We start from the raw sequence: 18,971 nt of genomic DNA, 5'->3' as shown, positions 1-18,971 counted from the left end.
CCCCCCTGCTGGCCTGGTCACCCCCAACTGCCCTCCCGCTGGCCTGGTCGTCCCACGCAGTCTGCTTGTTCAGTCGTTTGGTTGTCCCTTACTAACCCCCCTGCCGGCCTGGTCGTAGGCAGCCATCTTGTGAGGGCATGAGGGTTAATTTGCATATCGCCTCTTTATTATATAGGATTATTAACTCTGGTCACCATACTGTACATTATATCCTGAGGACTTATTTAACTGGAAGTTTACCTTTTGACCACCTTCACCCATTTCACTCAATCCCAGCTCCCTGCCTATGGCAACCACCAGTTGTCTTTATGAGTTTATTTTTTTTATTTTTTATTTTTTTTAGATTTCCCATATAAGCGAAGTCATACAGTCTTTGTTTTTCTTTGTTTCACTTATTTCACTTAGCATAATGCATTCAGGGTCCATCCATGTTGTTGCAAAAGGCAGAATTTCTTTTTTATGGCTGACTAATATTTCAGTGTGTGCATAAACACACACGCGCGCATGCTGCCTATTGTAAATGATGCTGCAGTGTGAACATGAGGATACAGATATCTTTTTGAGTTAGTGTTTTCATTTCCTTTGGATAAATACTTAGAAGAGGACTTGCTGGATCATATAAGTTAGTTGTGTCTTTAATTTTTTAATTTTTAAAAAAATATATATTTTATTGATTTTTTACAGAGAGGAAGGGAGAGGGATAGAAAGTTAGAAACATCGATGAGAGAGAAACATCGATCAGCTGCCTCCTGCACACCCCCCACTGGGGATGTGCCCGCATCCAAGGTACATGCCCCTGACTGGAATCGAACCTGGGACCCTTGAGCCCGCAGGCCGACGCTCTATCCACTGAGCCAAACTGGTCAGGGCGTGTCTTTAATTTTTTGAGAAATCTTCATTACTGTTTTCCATAGTGGCTGTACCCATTTACATTCTCACCAGTAATGCACAGTTTCCTTTTCTCCACATCCTCACCAACACTTATCTCTTGTGTTTTTGATAATAGCCATTCTAACAGTGTGAGGTGATAACTTACTGTGGTTTTGATTTGCATTTCCATGTGATTAGTAATGTTGAACCCATGTGATTAGTAATGTTGAACATCTTTCAATGTATCTGTTATATCTATATCTATATCTATATCTATATCTATATCTATACTAGGGGCCCAGTGCATTCCAATAAAACCTTATAAAATAAACAATCAACTGGATCACAGGCCATAGTTTATTATTTCCTGATCTGTTGTCTAAAACTTCATTTTTCTGAAATGCAGAATTAAATACTAATAAAGTATTGGACTTTAAATATTTTCATTTAATTTATAATTCTCACATAAATAGTTTTTGAGGCTTTTAAAATTCAAGCCTGAAATCTTTGTATGTATGTGAATTTAATGGTAGAATTTAATTGCCCCTAAATATTTCTAGTAATTATGGGAAAATGGTGGCCCAGTGTTTCTAATAACCTCATATTTAAAAAAAAAATGTATATTAGTCTGTTATTATAAAAAGTCAAAGTATCCAGAGGTAAAGTAGAAAATGAAAGTTTACACTTTTCCCATTCCCCAGCAGTACTCACTTTTAATAATGTCATATCCTTTTAGGTGTCCAAACGTAAATGAGATTATACTGTATATTTTGTTCTGCGACTTAAAGAATAAAATTTTTATTTGTTTAATTAAAACATGAAAATATAAGCAGTATGTGTTTGTGGAAGACATTTTAAATGACCTTAGTCTCAGGAAGGGCTGGGTTCTAGGAAGAGCATACTTTCCTGGCAGTCTGCTTAGTTCCCTTAGGTGCTTTTGCTTTTCTTAGGTTCTTTTCAACCTCAAAATACACAGGCAGTTTTCTCTCTCTTGTTCTGTGTTCTATGGCAGCATATTCTTAGAAATGGTTTTATAAATGAGGCCACAAGTATTAAGTAATTTGCCCGAGGTTACAGAACTGGTTGGTGGGAGATCAGGAAGAACACTTGAAATAACACTCTCCCAAAATATTACATGTGAATATGTTATAGGTTATTTTCTTTCCTTTTAAAGATATTTTTAGTTTTTTAAAATCTTTATTGAATTTATTGGGTAGACATTATACAGCTTTCAGGTGTACAATTCTAGAATACATAAATCATCAATCATTGTATTGTGTGTTCACCAACCCAGGTCAAGTCTCCTTCCATCACTATTTTTTTCCTATTAAAAATAAAGTTTAGAAATGAACATTTCTTTTTTTAAGTCTTCACCTAAGGATATTTTTCCATTGATTTTTTTTTAGAAAGAGTGGAGGAGAGAGGGAAAGAGAGAGAAACACATTGATTGGTTGTCTCCTTCATGAGCCCTGACCAGGCCCCAGGCCAGGGAGGAGCCTGCAACCAAGGTCTGTGCCCTTGACCGGAATGGAACCTGGGACCCTTTGGTCCATAGGCCAATGCTCTATCCACTGAGCCAAAACGGCTAGGGCAGCTAATGAACATTTCTTAAGGGGGTCAAAGAGGGGAGAATGGGAGATATCTTAATACTATCAATAATGACAAATACATTTAAAACATTTCTTTGTTTTTCAAAAGCTCTGAAACAGTACAGCAGTAGACCTTATAAAGTGAAAATAGTAGAATTGCTCAGCCAAAGGATATATACACATTAAACATTTTAAAAGTCATTGTCATAGCTTGAACTGTTTCAGTTTCCTGCTCTCAGTTTATGAGAGTACCTAGAAACATTTATATTCAGAGAAATTTGGAGGTTTAGATGCATTTTATTTATTTTTATTGCCTGGCTGGCGTGGCTTTGTCATTGAGCATCGACCTATGAACCAGGAGGTCACAGTTCGATTTCTGGTCGGGGCACATGCCTAGGATTGAGGGCTCACTCCCCAGTGTGGGGCATGCAGGAAGCAGCTGATTAATGATTCTCTCTCATCATTGATGTTTCTATCTCTCGCCCTCTCTATTTTTATTGATTTTTAGAGAGAGAGAGGAAGGGAGAGGGAGAGAGAAAGAGAAAGATTAATGTGAGAGCATACCATCGATTGGTAGCCTCTTGTATGCCCTTCCAACCAGGGACTGAGCCTGAAACCTGGATATGTGCCCTGACCAGGAATTGAACCTGCGACCTTTAGTGCATGGGAGGATGTCTAGCCAATTGAGCCACACCAGCCAGGGCCAGATGCATTTTAAATTTTCCTTATTAAATACATCCAAGATTATTAAACTTATCCATTTTGAATGAGTCACTTGAGAATTTTAGCTTTATTCAGTATGTTAGAATATAGAGCATTTGAGTGAGCATTAAGAATGTAGAACTATATGTCCCTGTGTACGATTTTATTTTTATACTAGAGGCCTGGTGCATGAATTCATGCACAGGTGGGGTCCCTCTGCCTGGCTGGCTGCCCCCACTATGATACGCACTGTCACCAGGCCTGCCAAGGCGGGTGCAATGAGATTGGTCGAGGGGCCCCGCCATTGCCCCACGAATACCCCACAGGGCCAGCTGGCCGGGGAGGTGGGGGGAGACTGTGGGAAGTTGGCTGGGGGGGCGGTGAGGGACCGCAGGAGGTTGGCCAGCCACAGGATGTTGGCTGTGGGAGCGCACTGACCACCAGGGGGCAGCTCCTGCTTTGGTTGACCAGTCCTAACAGTTGCTTAGGCTTTTATATATAGAGACTAGAGGTCTGGTGCACGAAATTCATGCAAGGGGTGGGGTGTCCCTCAGCCTGGCCTGCGCTCTCTCGCAACCTGGGACCCCTCAGGTAGGGTCCCAAGGCCTGGCTTTCAATCAGAGCCTATCAGGGCTTTCCTTCCCCTGGCTGCCAGAAGCTGGGCCTGCCCCCGCCACTGCCACTGCTTGCCATCTGTGCAGCACTACTCTCCTCCTCCCCCACCACCGGTCGCCTCCCTCTGTGGGCGACAGGTGTGGGGTGCAATCGCCTGGCTGGCCTGGGGCTCCTCTGCGGGGTGATCGCTGGCCGGCCCCGCACACTCGCCACGTCGTCGCTGGCTGGTGGCCTGGGCCTCCCTCTGTGGGGCGGTTGATCACGGGGCCTCCAGATCTATCGCCCAGCAGAGGGAGGCCCTGCCACTCAGCCAGGGCTCTGTGATTGATCGCCGCCACCCCCGTCCCCTCCATCGATCGCCCCACCGGCCAGTGGCCTGGGCCTCCCTCTGCGGGGTGATCGTGGGGCGATGGCGGCTCGCTGGCTGGTGGCCTGGGCCTCCCTCTGTGGGGCGGTTGATCACGGGGCCTCCAGATCTATCGCCCAGCAGAGGGAGGCCCTGCCACTCAGCCAGGGCTCTGTGATTGATCGCCGCCACCCCCGTCCCCTCCATCGATCGCCCCACCGGCCAGTGGCCTGGGCCTCCCTCTGCGGGGTGATCGTGGGGCGATGGCGGCGCCCCTCGACCAATCTCATCGCACCCGCCTTGGCTGGCCTGGCGACAGTGCATATCATAGCGTTGTCTTCTGGACGGTCGTTCTGCTGTTCAGTCAATTTGCATATTATGCTTTTATTATTGTAGATAGGTTTTCAAGATATCTATAAGTACATTACCTGCTATCTGATTCTTTCTTGTATTCCGTAGTTGCCTGTATTCTTTTCCTAGGGCTGCCATAACAAAGAACCACAAACTGAGTGACTTAAACAGTAAAAATTTACTGTCTTATAGTTCTGGAGGCCAGAAATCTGAACTCATGGTGTCAGCAGGGTTAATTTCTTCTAAGGACTGTGAGGGAGAATCTGTTTTATGCCTTTTTGCAAGAGTCTGGTGATTTGCTAGCTATGTTTGATGTTCCTTGGCTTGTATATGCATTACTCTAATGGCATTTTTCCTGTTTCTCCTTACATAGTCTTCCTTATATGCATATGTATCTGGTTCAAATTTCTTATTTTGATAAGGACAATAGTCATAGTGGATTAGGTCCTTCTCTAATGACCTTATTTTAACTTCATTACCTCTGTAAGGACTCAGTTTCCAAATAAGGTCACACTTTGAGGTACTGGGGAATATGAGTTCAGCATACCTTTATGGGGGACAAATTTCAACCTATAACATTGCTCTTAACCATAATTGGGACATACAGTCACTCAGCCCCTTTCTACTGCATAGTAGACTCGTTTTTTTTAGTGACAACAGGACAAAGCATACTAAGGAGGGAAAGAATGGGACATACAACTAAGCCAGAGAAGTCTTGTATAGGGAAAGAGGGCAAAAGTGCAAGATGGGAGGTAGTGTCCAGAATTTAGGAGGTTTGTATAGATCAGCAATTTTGAACCCTTTTCATCTCATGGCACACATAAACTAATTACTAAAGTTCTGTGGCACACCAACAAATATTTCTTGCTGATCTGACAAAAAATATAGGTATAATTTTGATTCATTCACACCAGATGGCTATTGTGTTGGCTTTTGTCATTAAAAAAATTTTCTTTGACATCCTAAGGGAAAGGAGTTCAGTGCCCCTGACCTAAAGAGTTAGTTATTGCATGTTTTAAAAATTCGTGTGGCACACTGGTTGAAAATTGCTAGTATAGAAAAAGCCTTTCTTCAAGTTGAAATTGCTAGTAATGGCTAATAGAGAAAGTAACATTTTACCCAGACAGTGAAAGATGATTAGAATTTGAAGAAAACTGGCTTACATAGGAAAAGGGCAAACAGTGAGGAAAAGGCAAGTTTAGAGACTTTTTTAGTTGTAAAATATTACTACAACAGGAGCAGATCTTTACAAAGTGATGGTACTGATACTTATTTTAATTAATAAAATAAGTATTTTTCAATAGTGGGTGTGTTTTTTCTACATGTAGAATTACAAGGCTAAATTCATTGGTTTGTACTTTAAACTACTTTTGTTTTTTGCTGTACTTTTATAGGCATATACTAGTGTCTCTAAGGCTTCGCTTAGCCTTGCAGATCATAGAGAACTTGGAAAGATGATGAATACGATAATTTTTCATACAAAAATGGTGGATTCCTTGGTGGAAATGTTGGTGGAAACATCAGATCTCTCCATATTTTGGTATGTTATGATTATCTTTAAATCAGAATTTAAGATGTTTTAGTATCTACAGGTATCTCTCTTGATTTCTTTTTTAATATTAATATAATTCTTAAGACAGTTCAGTAATAATAAACTTTTTAAAAAAATCCTCACTGGAGGATATTTTTCCATTGATTTTTAGAGAGTGGAAGGGAGGGGGAGAGACAGAGAGAAACATTGATGTGAGCGAGACACATTGATTGGTTGCCTCCTGCACATGTTCTGACCAGGGCTAGGGCATAAGAATAAAGGGAATAGTGGACAGCTTGCTAACAAAAAAGTTTACTTCCCTAGCTGGTTTTGCTCAGTGAATAGAGCGTCGGTCTGCGGACTGAAGAGTCCCAGGTTGGATTCTGATCAAGGGCACATGACTGGATCCCTAGTAGGGGGCATGCAGGAGGCAGCTGATCAATGATTCTCTCTCATCATTGATGTTTCTATCTCTCTCTCCCTCTCCCTCTCTGAAATCAATAAAAATATATTTTTAAAAACAAGTTTACCAATTTGGGATTTTATGTTTATTTTTAATTCTCTATTTAGAATAGCTCTTCTGGTGTGAATTTTTTACACTTTTTTGAGGAGGTGAAAACAGTCACTTCAAATTTGATTTAAGGCCCTTCCTCTTTCATCATTAGATTAAGCAAAAAAAAAAAAAAAGTTGTAGATTAGCGTTAAATAGAGTAAATGTTGGAAATAAAATACCAACTAATTTCACTCTCTAGTATTAAATTAGACATTAATATTATGATGATATAGTGACTATTCCCTGAATTGTGTTCCATTCTCCTTTGCCTTTATCAGAGCCTCTTTAGTTATACTTAGTAGTTTTTAAGTTTTACCCCTTTCTTTTCCCCCTCATTATATGGTCCTTGAAGGAGGATCATGTTTTATTTCCATAGTGTCTAACATAGTAGGGAATTAATAAATGTTTGAATGAATATATGAATTTGATGATGAGGCCAGGATTCAAACTCAAGTATTCTGGCTCCATAGCTATACAATATCAACTCTATTTCTGCTTCTTGGCCTTTATTCCTTTAGGGAAGTTTATTGGAATAACCTAGTACTTTGTCCCTTTATTTCTAAAATGCTGAGATAATCCCAGTGGATAATGATAGTAGTTACTATGTATTGACTAGCTGTCATTATGAAAAGCTTTTCATTGCTTTTATTTTGGAAAATAACTCAGTTCATACTGATTTTGGCAGTTTGTTAGGGTGGCTTAATTAGCAGTATTGCAGAAGAAATCCAGGGAAGGCATCAGGAGTCTCTTAAAGAACTAAAAAAAAAACCTCAAACCACAGTATATCACGTGTCAAATTTACAAAAATTTTTAAGGTTATTTGGAAATGTATATTATTGTCTGTCCCAAAGGCTTCCTTGGGAAGAAAATAGAACACTTTATATTTACACTAGAGGCCCGGTGCACAGATTCGTGGGGTCCCTCTGCCTGGCCTGCGCCCTCTCGTAATCTGGGACCCCTTGGGGGATGTTGGAGAGCCGGTTTTGGCTTGGTTTCAGCTCGATACATGCAGGCCAGGCCGAGGAACCCCACCGGTGCACGAATCCATGCACCAGGACTCTAGTATGCATATAAGATCTTCGGTTAATCTCTTCCTGCACTCCCCCCTCCCCCCTTCCCTCTGAGATTCATCAGTTTGTTCCATGTTTCCACGCCTGTGGTTTCCACTCCTACATTGAGCGCCTGCCCCCTGGTGGTCAGTGTGCATCATAGCTACTGGGTGGTCGGCTGGTCGCTTAGGCTTTTATATAAATAGATATTTTTGAGCTACAGAAAGGTTCCTAGTGTATAAGAAAGATACAACAATTAGAAAGTCATATATTCATATAATATATGTATGGTTTATTTTCTGTTTAGGTTTTTTTAAATTTGTAATATATTATACAAATAATATTTTTATTACTCTGGAGTGATTATCAGTGTGTAATAGTTACTCTTTGGAAAAATAACTATTCTTTAAGGGAATAATGCTACCAATTGGTGACTTTCATTCACTTGAATCAAATTAACTATAAGGTACTATATCATGAAAATTTTAACTATAACAGTTGATTCTAATTTTTAATTTGTTTTCTTATATAGTTTTTATAGTCGTGCTTTTGAGAAGATGTTTCAACAGTGTTTGGAGTTACCCTCTCAGTCAAGATACTCAATTGCATTTCCACTGCTTTGCACTCATTTTATGAGTTGCACACATGAACTGTGTCCAGAAGAGGTAATTTCAGGGTACTACTCTGATTTATATGGTATGCAGAATAAAGTAAACCTAACATGTAGCTGACCAAATGCTCACAAAGTCATGTATACCTAATTTAGCTTCCCATCTAATGCATCTGTATATAGAATCAGAATACTTGAATAGGTATTTGATATAGATATAATAGATATTTTAATAGATGGATAAGTATTTATAAGAATATATCATAAGGTCACTTGAAATTACCTTTATTAAAGTAAATCGTGGGTCAGGTAATAATATGTATGGTAAAAATATATACAGTAACTTATTTTGTATGCTTATTTTCTTAGGTTACTTTGGAAAGACTTGCAAATTAAAAAAAATATTTATTTTTATTGATTTCAGAGAGGGAGAGGGGAAATAGAAACATCAATGAGAGAGAATCATTGATCGGCTGCTTCCTGTATGCCCCACATTGGGGATCAAGCCTGCAACCTGGGCATGTACCCACTGAGTCATGCCAGCCAGGCAGAACTTGCAAATTGAATGCACAGATTAGTGACTAAACATAAACATGTCAAAGATTAATTTTACTGACTTACCAATACAATGGATATAGTAAAATCTAAATTTGCTGGTATTTGTAAGACATACACACGCTAGCATGCAGGCACAGAGAATTATTGAATAATTGAACTAATCAGTGTTTTTTTTAAATATATTTTTATTGATTTCAGAGAGGAAGGGAGAGGGATAGAGAGATAGAAACATCAATGATGAGAGAGAATCATTGATTGGCCTCCTGCCCGCCCCCTACTGGGGGTGGGGATTGAGCCCACAACCCAGGCATGTGTCCTTGGCTGGAATCGAACCTGGGACCCTTTAGTCCACAGGCCGATGCTCTATCCACTGAGCCAAACCAGCTAGGGCTGAACTAATCAGTTTTATTGATGCCAAATATTTATCAAAAATGAACTCAGTATTTTTGATAGATACTGATGTTCCTTCTAATGTTTAAGGAACAAGTATCACTGTTTAAATGTAGTAAGAATATATATTAAAATTAAATAGTATATTTCTGTATAATTTAATTAGTATTGAGTCTCTTTACTTAAAACTATAGAACTTGTAGAAGAGAAACTTACAGATAGCAGTAGCATTATTAATATTTTTAAGTATTACATAACATCTGTTGCAGAATCCATTGGAATGAGAGAGAGATTAGCCTGCAGAAGTTTATTAGGGAGTGCTTTTAGGATTAATAACTGTGAGGATATTAATACCCAATTTTAATAGATTTATAGTTTTTAGATTTAATAGCTTTCCCCCAAGCTTTATTTACCTAAGATATACTATTAAATTTTTCTTCACCATAATCTTTTTCATTAAATTACCCATGAAGTCCTCCAATTTTATTTGTGTGGTATCATTTCTTGAATACATCCTCTACTTTCCATTGCTTTTGTCATTTTTGTAGTTCTTTATATGTACTGTTGAACAGTTTTCCTGCCTTTAAGTCTACCTAGTACAATGCCACCAGATGATTCCTTCTTAAAGAATCATCAGTGGTTCTTAATTGCATTCGAAGAAAGTAAAAATTCTCAGGCACTTAAAATCCTCAACAATTTGATCTTTACCCCCTTCTTTTTATTGTCATTAAAAATTTTTGTGTTTAAAAAATGCATGTATATCTAACATCAAACTTTGCTATTTTAATTATTTTTAAATGTACAGTTCAATGGCATTAATTACCTTCACAGTATTGTGCAGCCATCACCACTACCCATTTTCAAAACTTTCATCACCCCAAGCAAAAACTCTGGAACCATTAAGCAGTAATTCCTCATCCCTCCTACCCTTGGTATACCCTAGTCTACTGTCTATCTCTTTGAATCTGCCTATTTTAGATCATTCATATAAGTGGTATCAGAATGTTTGTCCTTTTGTTTCTTACTGAGCATAATGTTTCAAGACTCATCCATGTTATAGCACATATGAGCACTTTCTTTTTTATGGCTGAATAATAATCTATTCTATGTGTTTACCACATTTTGTTTATCCACTCATCTGGATGGACTCTACCCTCGTTTTATCATACACTTTCCACTTCCTATGAACTATAACTAGTCCACCTTACGCAAAGCACACTAATTGTCTACTTTTTAGCCTTTTAAAGGTTTTTCCTAACACATAAAATTCATTTCATTGCACCCTTACCTCTTGTACTCTTACGTTTTTCTCAGTGGTCAGCTTAAACCCCACCTCTTCCAAAATATTTGTAGCATTTCTCCAGTTAGAATTTGTCCCTCCTGTTCCATATTTTCATAGCATTTTATATTGTAATATCTATCATTATCTACTTTATATCATAATGTTTCTGCTTCATTTAGTTGGTAAAGTTATAGTTCCTAAATAGGATAATACTCAATTCTTATTAAGTAATTATAACAAGTAATTAATAATGTGTTTATATTTATATAGAAGCATGCAATTTGTACAACATTCTCCCATCCTTTTTTGCATTTGATTGCTATGACAAAGTGGCAACAATACTGCTGATAATCATTCTTAGTTTACAGATGAAGAAAGTCTCTGAAGAAAGTCTCCCTATAGTCATGTAGCTAGTCAGTGTCACTGTTCTATTTTCCATTTAGCTAATTTGTTAAAGACTGTTATTTCCCATCTGCCTTGTTAAATGCTGTGAATGAAAGATGCAAAGACACAGTCTCTACCCTAGACCAGTGGTCGGCAAACTCATTAGTCAACAGAGCCAAATATCAACAGTACAACGATTGAAATTTCTTTTGAGAGCCAGATTTTTTAAACTTAAACTATATAGGTAGGTACATTGTTATTAACTTAATTAGGGTACTCCTAAGGCTTAGGAAGAGCCACACTCAAGGGGCCAAAGAGCCGCATGTGGCTTGCAAGCTGCAGTTTGCCGACCACGGCCCTAGACCAACCCATGGTCTGATGATCTGTGCTGTGGTAGAAATATACATGAGGCACTGTGGGAGCATTGGGGAAATTCACCTCAGGGTGAGGACAGAGTAAGTTGATGTGCATAGTTCTCAGTGCAGTCTGGCTTTATAATTTTAGTTTTAGCCTTTGAATTTATTTACATCAGAGGCATTATAGAAAAAGCCTCCAGAACAATTTCTTAATGCTGAAACCTCATTTTGAGTTGGAATACTTAAAATAAATTTGCAGAAAGATAGTATCTTTTGAACTAGATTTGAAATTTACACCCTGCTGGGTCAGCAGGAGCCCGGGATAATGGCATCCAGCACTAAAGGAAAACTAGTCATTGTGTTGCTCTGTCTGTACTACCCAGTATAGTAGTTCACTCATCTTTTCCAGTCTCATTGTTTAAAAATCTTTCATATGCTAATGTCTCCCAAATTTGTATTTTCAGCCCAGTCCTTTACCTTTAGTTGTAAATTTTTTTTAAATATTCTGTTGCCATTTAGGCATTTTTAGCTATGTAAAATGTAACATGTACAGAAGAGAACTGTTGCTCTTGGACATGTTACCTCACCCTCAACCTTGGAGCGTTTTCTGTCTTTGGCTTTATCTTTATATATATAGCCAAACTCCTACCTCTTCTCCCCCTGCCCAAGCCACATCATCTTTTGCCTGGATTATTGTTGTAGTCTGCTAAGGTCCCTGTGTTTCTGCCGTTGTCCTAAAGTCTCTTCTCAGCACTGCAGCTAGAGGCAGAGGGCAGATCATAGAGAAACTTGTGACATGTTAAGAAATCCTATTGGTTTTGTTTTTCAGTCTCAGTATTTCTCAGCCATTGAGGGAGGTGGTGAAATCAGACCTGTGTCTTAAATAAGTTAGTCTAGTAAAGCAATGCTAGTTCAGTGTTCTTTTTTTCAGGAAGAAGTAATAGTGAGAGATACAGTTTATCTTTCAGGAGTCAGAATTTGCTTAAACAGGGCTGTAACTATTTATAATTTGAAATCTCTCCTTATGTAAGTGAATCAATATTTAATTGTATCTGGCTTCTACATCCCCTTTAAAGTTTTAAAGGGCATCTTAAAATACATTTTAAGGTATCATGATAGATTTAGGAACAGTTATTTTTTATGTTGAAGTATTTTACATTCTTTTATATTATCTTACATTTATTCTAGCAGCACAAAAGTAATGTATGTAATAATCTTGAACCCCCACTCCTTATTGTAGAATAGACTTTAACCTTATTTTCTGTGTTTATTTAAAAAGTGTTTTATTTCAAACTACTTTTTGGTAACTATTATTATTATTCTGCTTTAACAGCGACATCATATTGGAGATCGAAGTCTTTCCTTATGTAACATGTTTCTGGATGAAATGGCTAAACAAGCTCGAAATCTTATCACTGATATTTGCACAGAACAGTGTACTCTGAGTGACCAGGTAATAATTTAAATGTTTCCTTACAGATAGGAAATTTGTATATGAAAGCAAGAAAATGATCTGCTAGCCAGTTATTTTTTTTTCTTATTCTCAGACTCTTACTAAATCTCATTACCTCTTGTGAAGCTCCATTATTAGATAGTTTTTAAAATATTGCCACAGTCTTTAGGATTACTTACACTATAAAATCCAACCTCTAGGTTGACATTTAAATCCCTTCCTGATAGTTCAAACTTCTCTGTCCTGTCTGTACTTATGCTTCATCACCTAGTAATTCTCACTGGATTCTGAACACATTATGTCCTAACATAGTTTTGTTCTTCGTAGGCCATTTTCCTTCCAGTAAAATGTTTCATTTATCCTGTAAACTGCAGTCTTGATATAACTTCCTCTATGAAGTCTTTCTTCACACAATATTTACCTATTTCTGTTTTCCACTAAGCTTAGACTCCCGAAGCTAGGTAAATTCTACTTTTTATTTATATCTCTGTTCTTAGTGCTAGCATGATATTTCTTACATAGACTGGATTCAGTTAAGGTTTATCTGAATAAGTAATGTGTTTTCAAAGTAATTGGTGTAATGTAACATTTTATTCTTTTTAAATTTAGTTGCTGCCCAAGCATTGTGCCAAAACCATTAGTCAGGCAGTGAATAAGAAGTCAAAAAAACAAACTGGTAAAAAAGGGGAACCTGAAAGGGAAAAACCTGGAGTTGAGAGCATGAGGAAAAACAGGCTGGTAGTGACCAAGTAAGCCATCCACTTTTATTATATATATTTTTGCTACAGTTTATTTTTTCAGTTTATTTTTGTATGGCATTAGTATTAACGAAATGCTAGTAATTGTAAATTCTCCATTTCCCAGTCATTAATTTTTTTCACCTTTGTGGACTTGATTAACCATTTAGTGCTTATTTCATCTAAAAATACAGATTTTGGAGTTTTGAAGAAAATAGATGTAATAGATGATAATTGTCTTGTCTTTATATACAGAATACTAAAGGCCAGGAATCTAAAAATTTAGGGGTGCACTTTTATTTTCATTGTATTTAAAATAAGATATCTGAGACTTTATTTTGGCATATGGTGTGTATGACTGATACCATTAGTTTAAAATGGATATATCAGAATAGGGCTGTTTGCTTACCTGGAGAAAGAGGCATAGGTGGGCAATAATGGGTGAATATTTTTTTGCTTAAAGTAAATTTCTTACTTCCTTGCTTCCTACATTGAGCAAGCTATTTGTCATTTTGTAGACAACTTTCTTCCTCCACAACAGAAAGTACAATAGAAGTTGGAAATGATTATCTTTATGAGTGTGGAATAAGCTCTTTTTTGTGTATTAAGTCATTATCATCTGAAGATAGAAATGAATGTTGCTTATCTTTAGAAAATTGCTCTCATGTGTTGAGATTTTGAACTTTGTTTAGGAGAGAAATTGAATTCTATAATTATTATCCCCAAATAAGATCTCACATGTTTATAAAATTAATTTTGTATTGTTATGATAAAATGTTGAACATTTTGTTTATTGTTTATTAATATTTTTTCAGCCTTGATAAATTGCACACTGCACTTTCTGAGTTGTGTTTCTCTATAAATTATGTACCAAACATGGTGGTTTGGGAACATACCTTTACCCCGCGAGAATATTTGACTTCTCACCTGGAAATCCGCTTTACTAAGTAAGAAAAAACATTAACTATTTTTGCTTGTTTGTTCATTTAATGAGTTTGTTATATTTATTCTTCATACCCACACAATATTTCCTTTTATGACGAAAAGCATTAGTAGAATTGGTGTAATATAAAGAATGATGATCTGGGAAGTATGAAAATACTGAACTGGGAATTACTTAAATTACTCCGATTCTTGTCCCATACTTGCTGTTATTAACCAGTTGTAACATTGGACAAGCCACTTCATCTCAGTGAGCCTTAGTTTCCTTATAAGCAAGATGAGAAAACTGGAGCTAATCAGTGTATTTCAACTGTCAGGTGGCAATCCTGTGGGGTCATGAAATCAGATTACAAGGTTATAATAAATATTTAAAGAAAGAAAGAAGAGGAAGGAAGGAAAGAAAGAAGTAGAAAAAAATTAGTGCATTGAATGTAGTAAGTGTAAGTATTGTGTCATGACACTTTTCAGTTATGTATGTACACATGAGTGTACTGAGTTGTGATGCTGGATACATACCTTATAAGGGGTCAAATTTAAATGTTCAAAAACCTCAGGACTAGATGAACTCAAGTCTATTCTGGATTCAGATGTGTGCTGTTAGGCCAATAGATCTAGACTCTTGAGGTACTTAGTCCTAATTATAGTTTTATAGGTTATATATAATGTTTCTTGAAATGATATTGCATGTGATAAGTCAGAAACCTTTCAACTTTATAAATGTTTCTTAATCCTTTTTGTAAAATTACAAATTTATTAAAGAAAATATTGATTGATTGGACAAGTTTGTCTTGAAGGCCTTAAAGCAATTTATAAAACAACATTTTGCCAAAGATTTTTAAAAAATCTGTAGTCATTAACAAGTAGTCTTTGTACCTTATGTTTAACATTGTGTTAAGTACTATGAGTAGAAATGAAACATAAAGCTTAGAGCTATAGTTGGTGAGAATTCTACGATTATAGAATAAAATAGGAGAATGTATACGTGGGCACTAAATTGAATGTTAAGTCATCAATTGACTAGAGAAGAGTCTAGTCTGGAACAAAGACTGTCTTTTGCTGTCCTTTAGTAAGGCAGGCATCCTGACGGTAAAACTCAGAATGCTCTAATATTTAAGACAAAGGGAAATTATGCCCTTTGGTATTTATTATTCTTAACTACCAAGGTGGGTAGAGTGGTGAGTGAAAGGTAGGATTCAGTTTACAGCTCCCATGTTTTCCTTCTGTAAATATGTAGTCTGGTCCATTAATCCACAGAGAAGCAGATACTCTTTTTACCAAACATCTATCTCCTTAGTGGTCAAGATCAAAACAAGGCTGTAAACTTGTTTACCTAGGAAAGGTTTTTATGCCACCATGTATAGCTTGTATTAGTTGATGATTTTAGTTAACACTTGAGCACAATCTTAGGACTTAGGGGCCATATGCATGAATGGCATTTTTGTCTTGAGTTAATTTCCTTGGACGGTTTCTAGCAATGAGGTTTGTCTTGTTATAATGTATTATGTCAAAGGGATTTATCCTTAAATCATTTTATTACTGATGTCTTTAGAATTTTTAAAATCACTTGCATTGCCATTTCATTGTAATTTTTAGGTAGTCATTGTTTTTTTAGATTGTTTCTTTGGAAGATAATGATAGTAATTTCATGGCTTTGTAACAATTTGTATTTAAAATTTTATTGCTTATTTGATACTAAAGATTAGTAGGTTGAATGACTATATTTGTAAATGCAGAAGTCAGAACTCTTTTCTTCTTTTTTTTTTTTTTTTTAAACCTCAGGTCAATTGTTGGAATGACTATGTATAATCAAGCCACACAAGAAATTGCAAAACCATCAGAGCTTCTAACAAGTGTAAGAGCATATATGACTGTACTGCAGTCGATAGAAAACTATGTGCAAATTGATATCACAAGAGTATTTAATAATGTTCTTCTTCAGCAAACACAACATTTAGACAGTCATGGAGAGCCAACCATTACAAGTCTATACACAAATTGGTAAGGAACACATTTGGAAATTTGGATTGAGACAATGTTTCTTTGTAATGAACTACTTGGGAAAGTTTTTTTTTTATGGATAAGTGCTCATTCATGTTATTAGCCAACTTAAAATTATATTCAGGAATATATACCATAATACATTTTGAATTGAATAGTTTCTCCTGGTTATAAATTTACTTTTCTCCTTAGGTATTTGGAAACTTTATTAAGACAAGTCAGCAATGGTCATATAGCTTATTTCCCTGCAATGAAAGCATTTGTGAACTTACCTACAGAAAATGAATTAACATTCAATGCAGAGGAATATTCTGACATATCAGGTGAATAATACTATGACATGTTTTAGAGAATGAAGAAATGATTTTTTGGCTTTTGATTCTATTATGACTATTTTCATTCAATTATATGCACAGTCATACATTATATACTTACCTTTGCATTTGTGTTTTTTGTTTGTTTGTTTGTTTCTACTCTAAAGACTTCTCAGGAGTAATTTGCTTCTATAATGTAATGTCTCAATATGTTAATGTTTATTTTTTAAAAGTATTTGCTGTGTCAAAGTATAAAAGTAATTGCATTTCCTTTCAGAAATGAGGTCATTATCAGAACTGCTAGGCCCATATGGTATGAAGTTCCTAAGTGAAAGCCTTATGTGGCATATTTCATCACAAGTTGCTGAACTTAAGGTAATATAGTCTTTATTAATTTTAGCTTATAAAAATGAATTCCTAAAAAACATTTCAAGAAAATGAGCAGCAAGCCTAGAATGTTAATTTCTTTAACCTGACATGAAAGTTCTCATATGTAAGTGAAATTATAGCACTAGCATGGTCTTTTTTTTTTAAGGTCTATTTCTTTAACCTGACATGAAAGTTCTCATATGTAAGTGAAATTATAGCACTAGCATGGTCTTTTTTTTTTTTAAGGTCTTGAAGTACTTTTTAAAAATATGTGTTTATTGATTTCAGAGAGGAAGGGAAAGGGAGAGAGATAGAAACATCAGTGATGAGAAAGAATCATTGATTGGCTGCGTCCTACACACCCCACGCTGGGGATCGAGCCTGCAGCCTGGGCATATGCCCTGACTGGGAATTGAACCATGATCTCTTGGTTCATAGGTTAATGCTCAACCATTTAGCCACACTGGCCGGGCCTAGCATGGTCTTTTAATAGCATCTTTGTTTTGTTCTGTTTTACAAATAGTGACCTGATTTATTGAAAATTGAGCAAACATAGGATAAGTCAATTCCTGCAAGTTTGATAACTATTTTGCTGAGCGAATAAAATAGACGGCAAGAGTCAGTGTGACTAAAAAGAGAGGCAGTATTATCCAGTAGTTAAGGACTCAAGCTTTCAAGTCTGGCTATCCTGAAATTCAATCCTGTCAGTCGTGTGCTTTGACTTTGGGAAAAGTTTAAACTTACAAAACTTTTACTTTGCAAGAATTATATGAGCTAATTAATACATGTCAATTGCTTGAATACTTAGCATGCTGCCTGGCACAATAAGTACTGAATAAATATTGTTTTGGTATTCATCATGTCATTATTCTCTATTGTTATTTTTTAAAGGAATGTTTTACAATTCTTATATAGAAGCCAGCTTTTAGATACTTTATATTGTGGGTTTTAAATACACAGACTTTATACTTACTATGGTTTTAAATATACAAACATTGCGATGCTAGTTTCATTTTTTTACAAGCAATATTTCTCATTTATTAGACTCATTCCCTTGTAAATACATTATCTCTTTTCTATGTTGTTGTTCTCAGGTAACAAATTTCTAATTTTCAGTTTACTTTCTATGTTCCTTTTAGTATGAGATAATAGAAGAATTGTGGCCCAGTAATTTTACTTTTGCCAATTATTTTCTATTTCAGCTGAATAAATAGGTACTTCCAGAATTGTTAGCATTTTTAGTGCTTCTTTGCCATTAAAGATAGTGGTTTGAGTATTGTGATAAAGTAATAAAAATTAGCCTATTTAGATCTCTCTGTATTCCTATCTGTGAGAGTTCAAAGGCATCAATGTCCTTAGCAGTCCTAGAGGCCTCTGTAGGATCTGGCCTTTCACTTTTCCGGACCTTCTTTACTCCTCCAGCCCACTTGGCCTGCTTGTTGTGTCACCTCAGATACTCTTCACAGAGATAATGCCTTAGATTGCCTTCTCATAACATTCCTGTATTTTTCAAATGTCATCATATCAGAATATCCTTCCTGGACTACACTTTTAAAAATAGCAATCATCACTTTTTATTCTCTTTATCCAATTTTACGGGATAAAATTGACTTTATCGCAATTAATCATCACTTTTTATTCTCTTTATCCAATTTTACGGGTATCTTACTTGCGACCTCCCTTATGTATTTGCTAATGCCAGTCTCACTAGAGTAAAAACTTTATTTAATTCTCCTAAAACCTTGGTGCTAAATTAGTTTTCAACACATTGTAAATGCTTGGTAAATATTTGTTGGATGCATAAATAAAAATAGCTATCTTTCTGACTCTTTACTTTGTTCTAGGACTTTTATAAACTTTAAACATACATATTATTAACTCCTTTAAATCATTGAAACTGGAATTGTCCCTGTTTTACAAATTAGAAAAGTGAGACCAAGAATGATTAACTTGTCCAGGCTCACATGCTTAA

General features: G+C 36.3%; 1 protein-coding gene across 3 annotated transcripts in view; it reads left to right on the top strand.

The window, feature by feature from the left end:
- NCKAP1 (NCK-associated protein 1) overlaps positions 1-18,971 on the top strand; it is a 90,493-nt gene that overhangs the window by 53,529 nt on the left and 17,993 nt on the right. For all 3 annotated transcript variants that reach the window (XM_014546550.1, XM_005857661.2, XM_005857660.2), the window contains 8 exons: positions 5,868-6,013; positions 8,139-8,271; positions 12,520-12,639; positions 13,249-13,388; positions 14,192-14,323; positions 16,098-16,316; positions 16,509-16,639; positions 16,908-17,005. In XM_014546550.1, the coding sequence (XP_014402036.1) occupies positions 5,868-6,013; positions 8,139-8,271; positions 12,520-12,639; positions 13,249-13,388; positions 14,192-14,323; positions 16,098-16,316; positions 16,509-16,639; positions 16,908-17,005 (1,119 nt within the window). The remainder of the gene's footprint in view (positions 1-5,867; positions 6,014-8,138; positions 8,272-12,519; positions 12,640-13,248; positions 13,389-14,191; positions 14,324-16,097; positions 16,317-16,508; positions 16,640-16,907; positions 17,006-18,971) is intronic.

The sequence above is a fragment of the Myotis brandtii genome, unplaced genomic scaffold (assembly GCF_000412655.1).
Source record: "Myotis brandtii unplaced genomic scaffold, ASM41265v1 scaffold112, whole genome shotgun sequence".
Taxonomy (NCBI): Eukaryota; Metazoa; Chordata; class Mammalia; order Chiroptera; family Vespertilionidae; genus Myotis; species Myotis brandtii.
The sequence above is the reverse complement of the archived record's forward strand: the minus strand, read 5'-3'. Positions and strand labels throughout refer to the sequence as shown.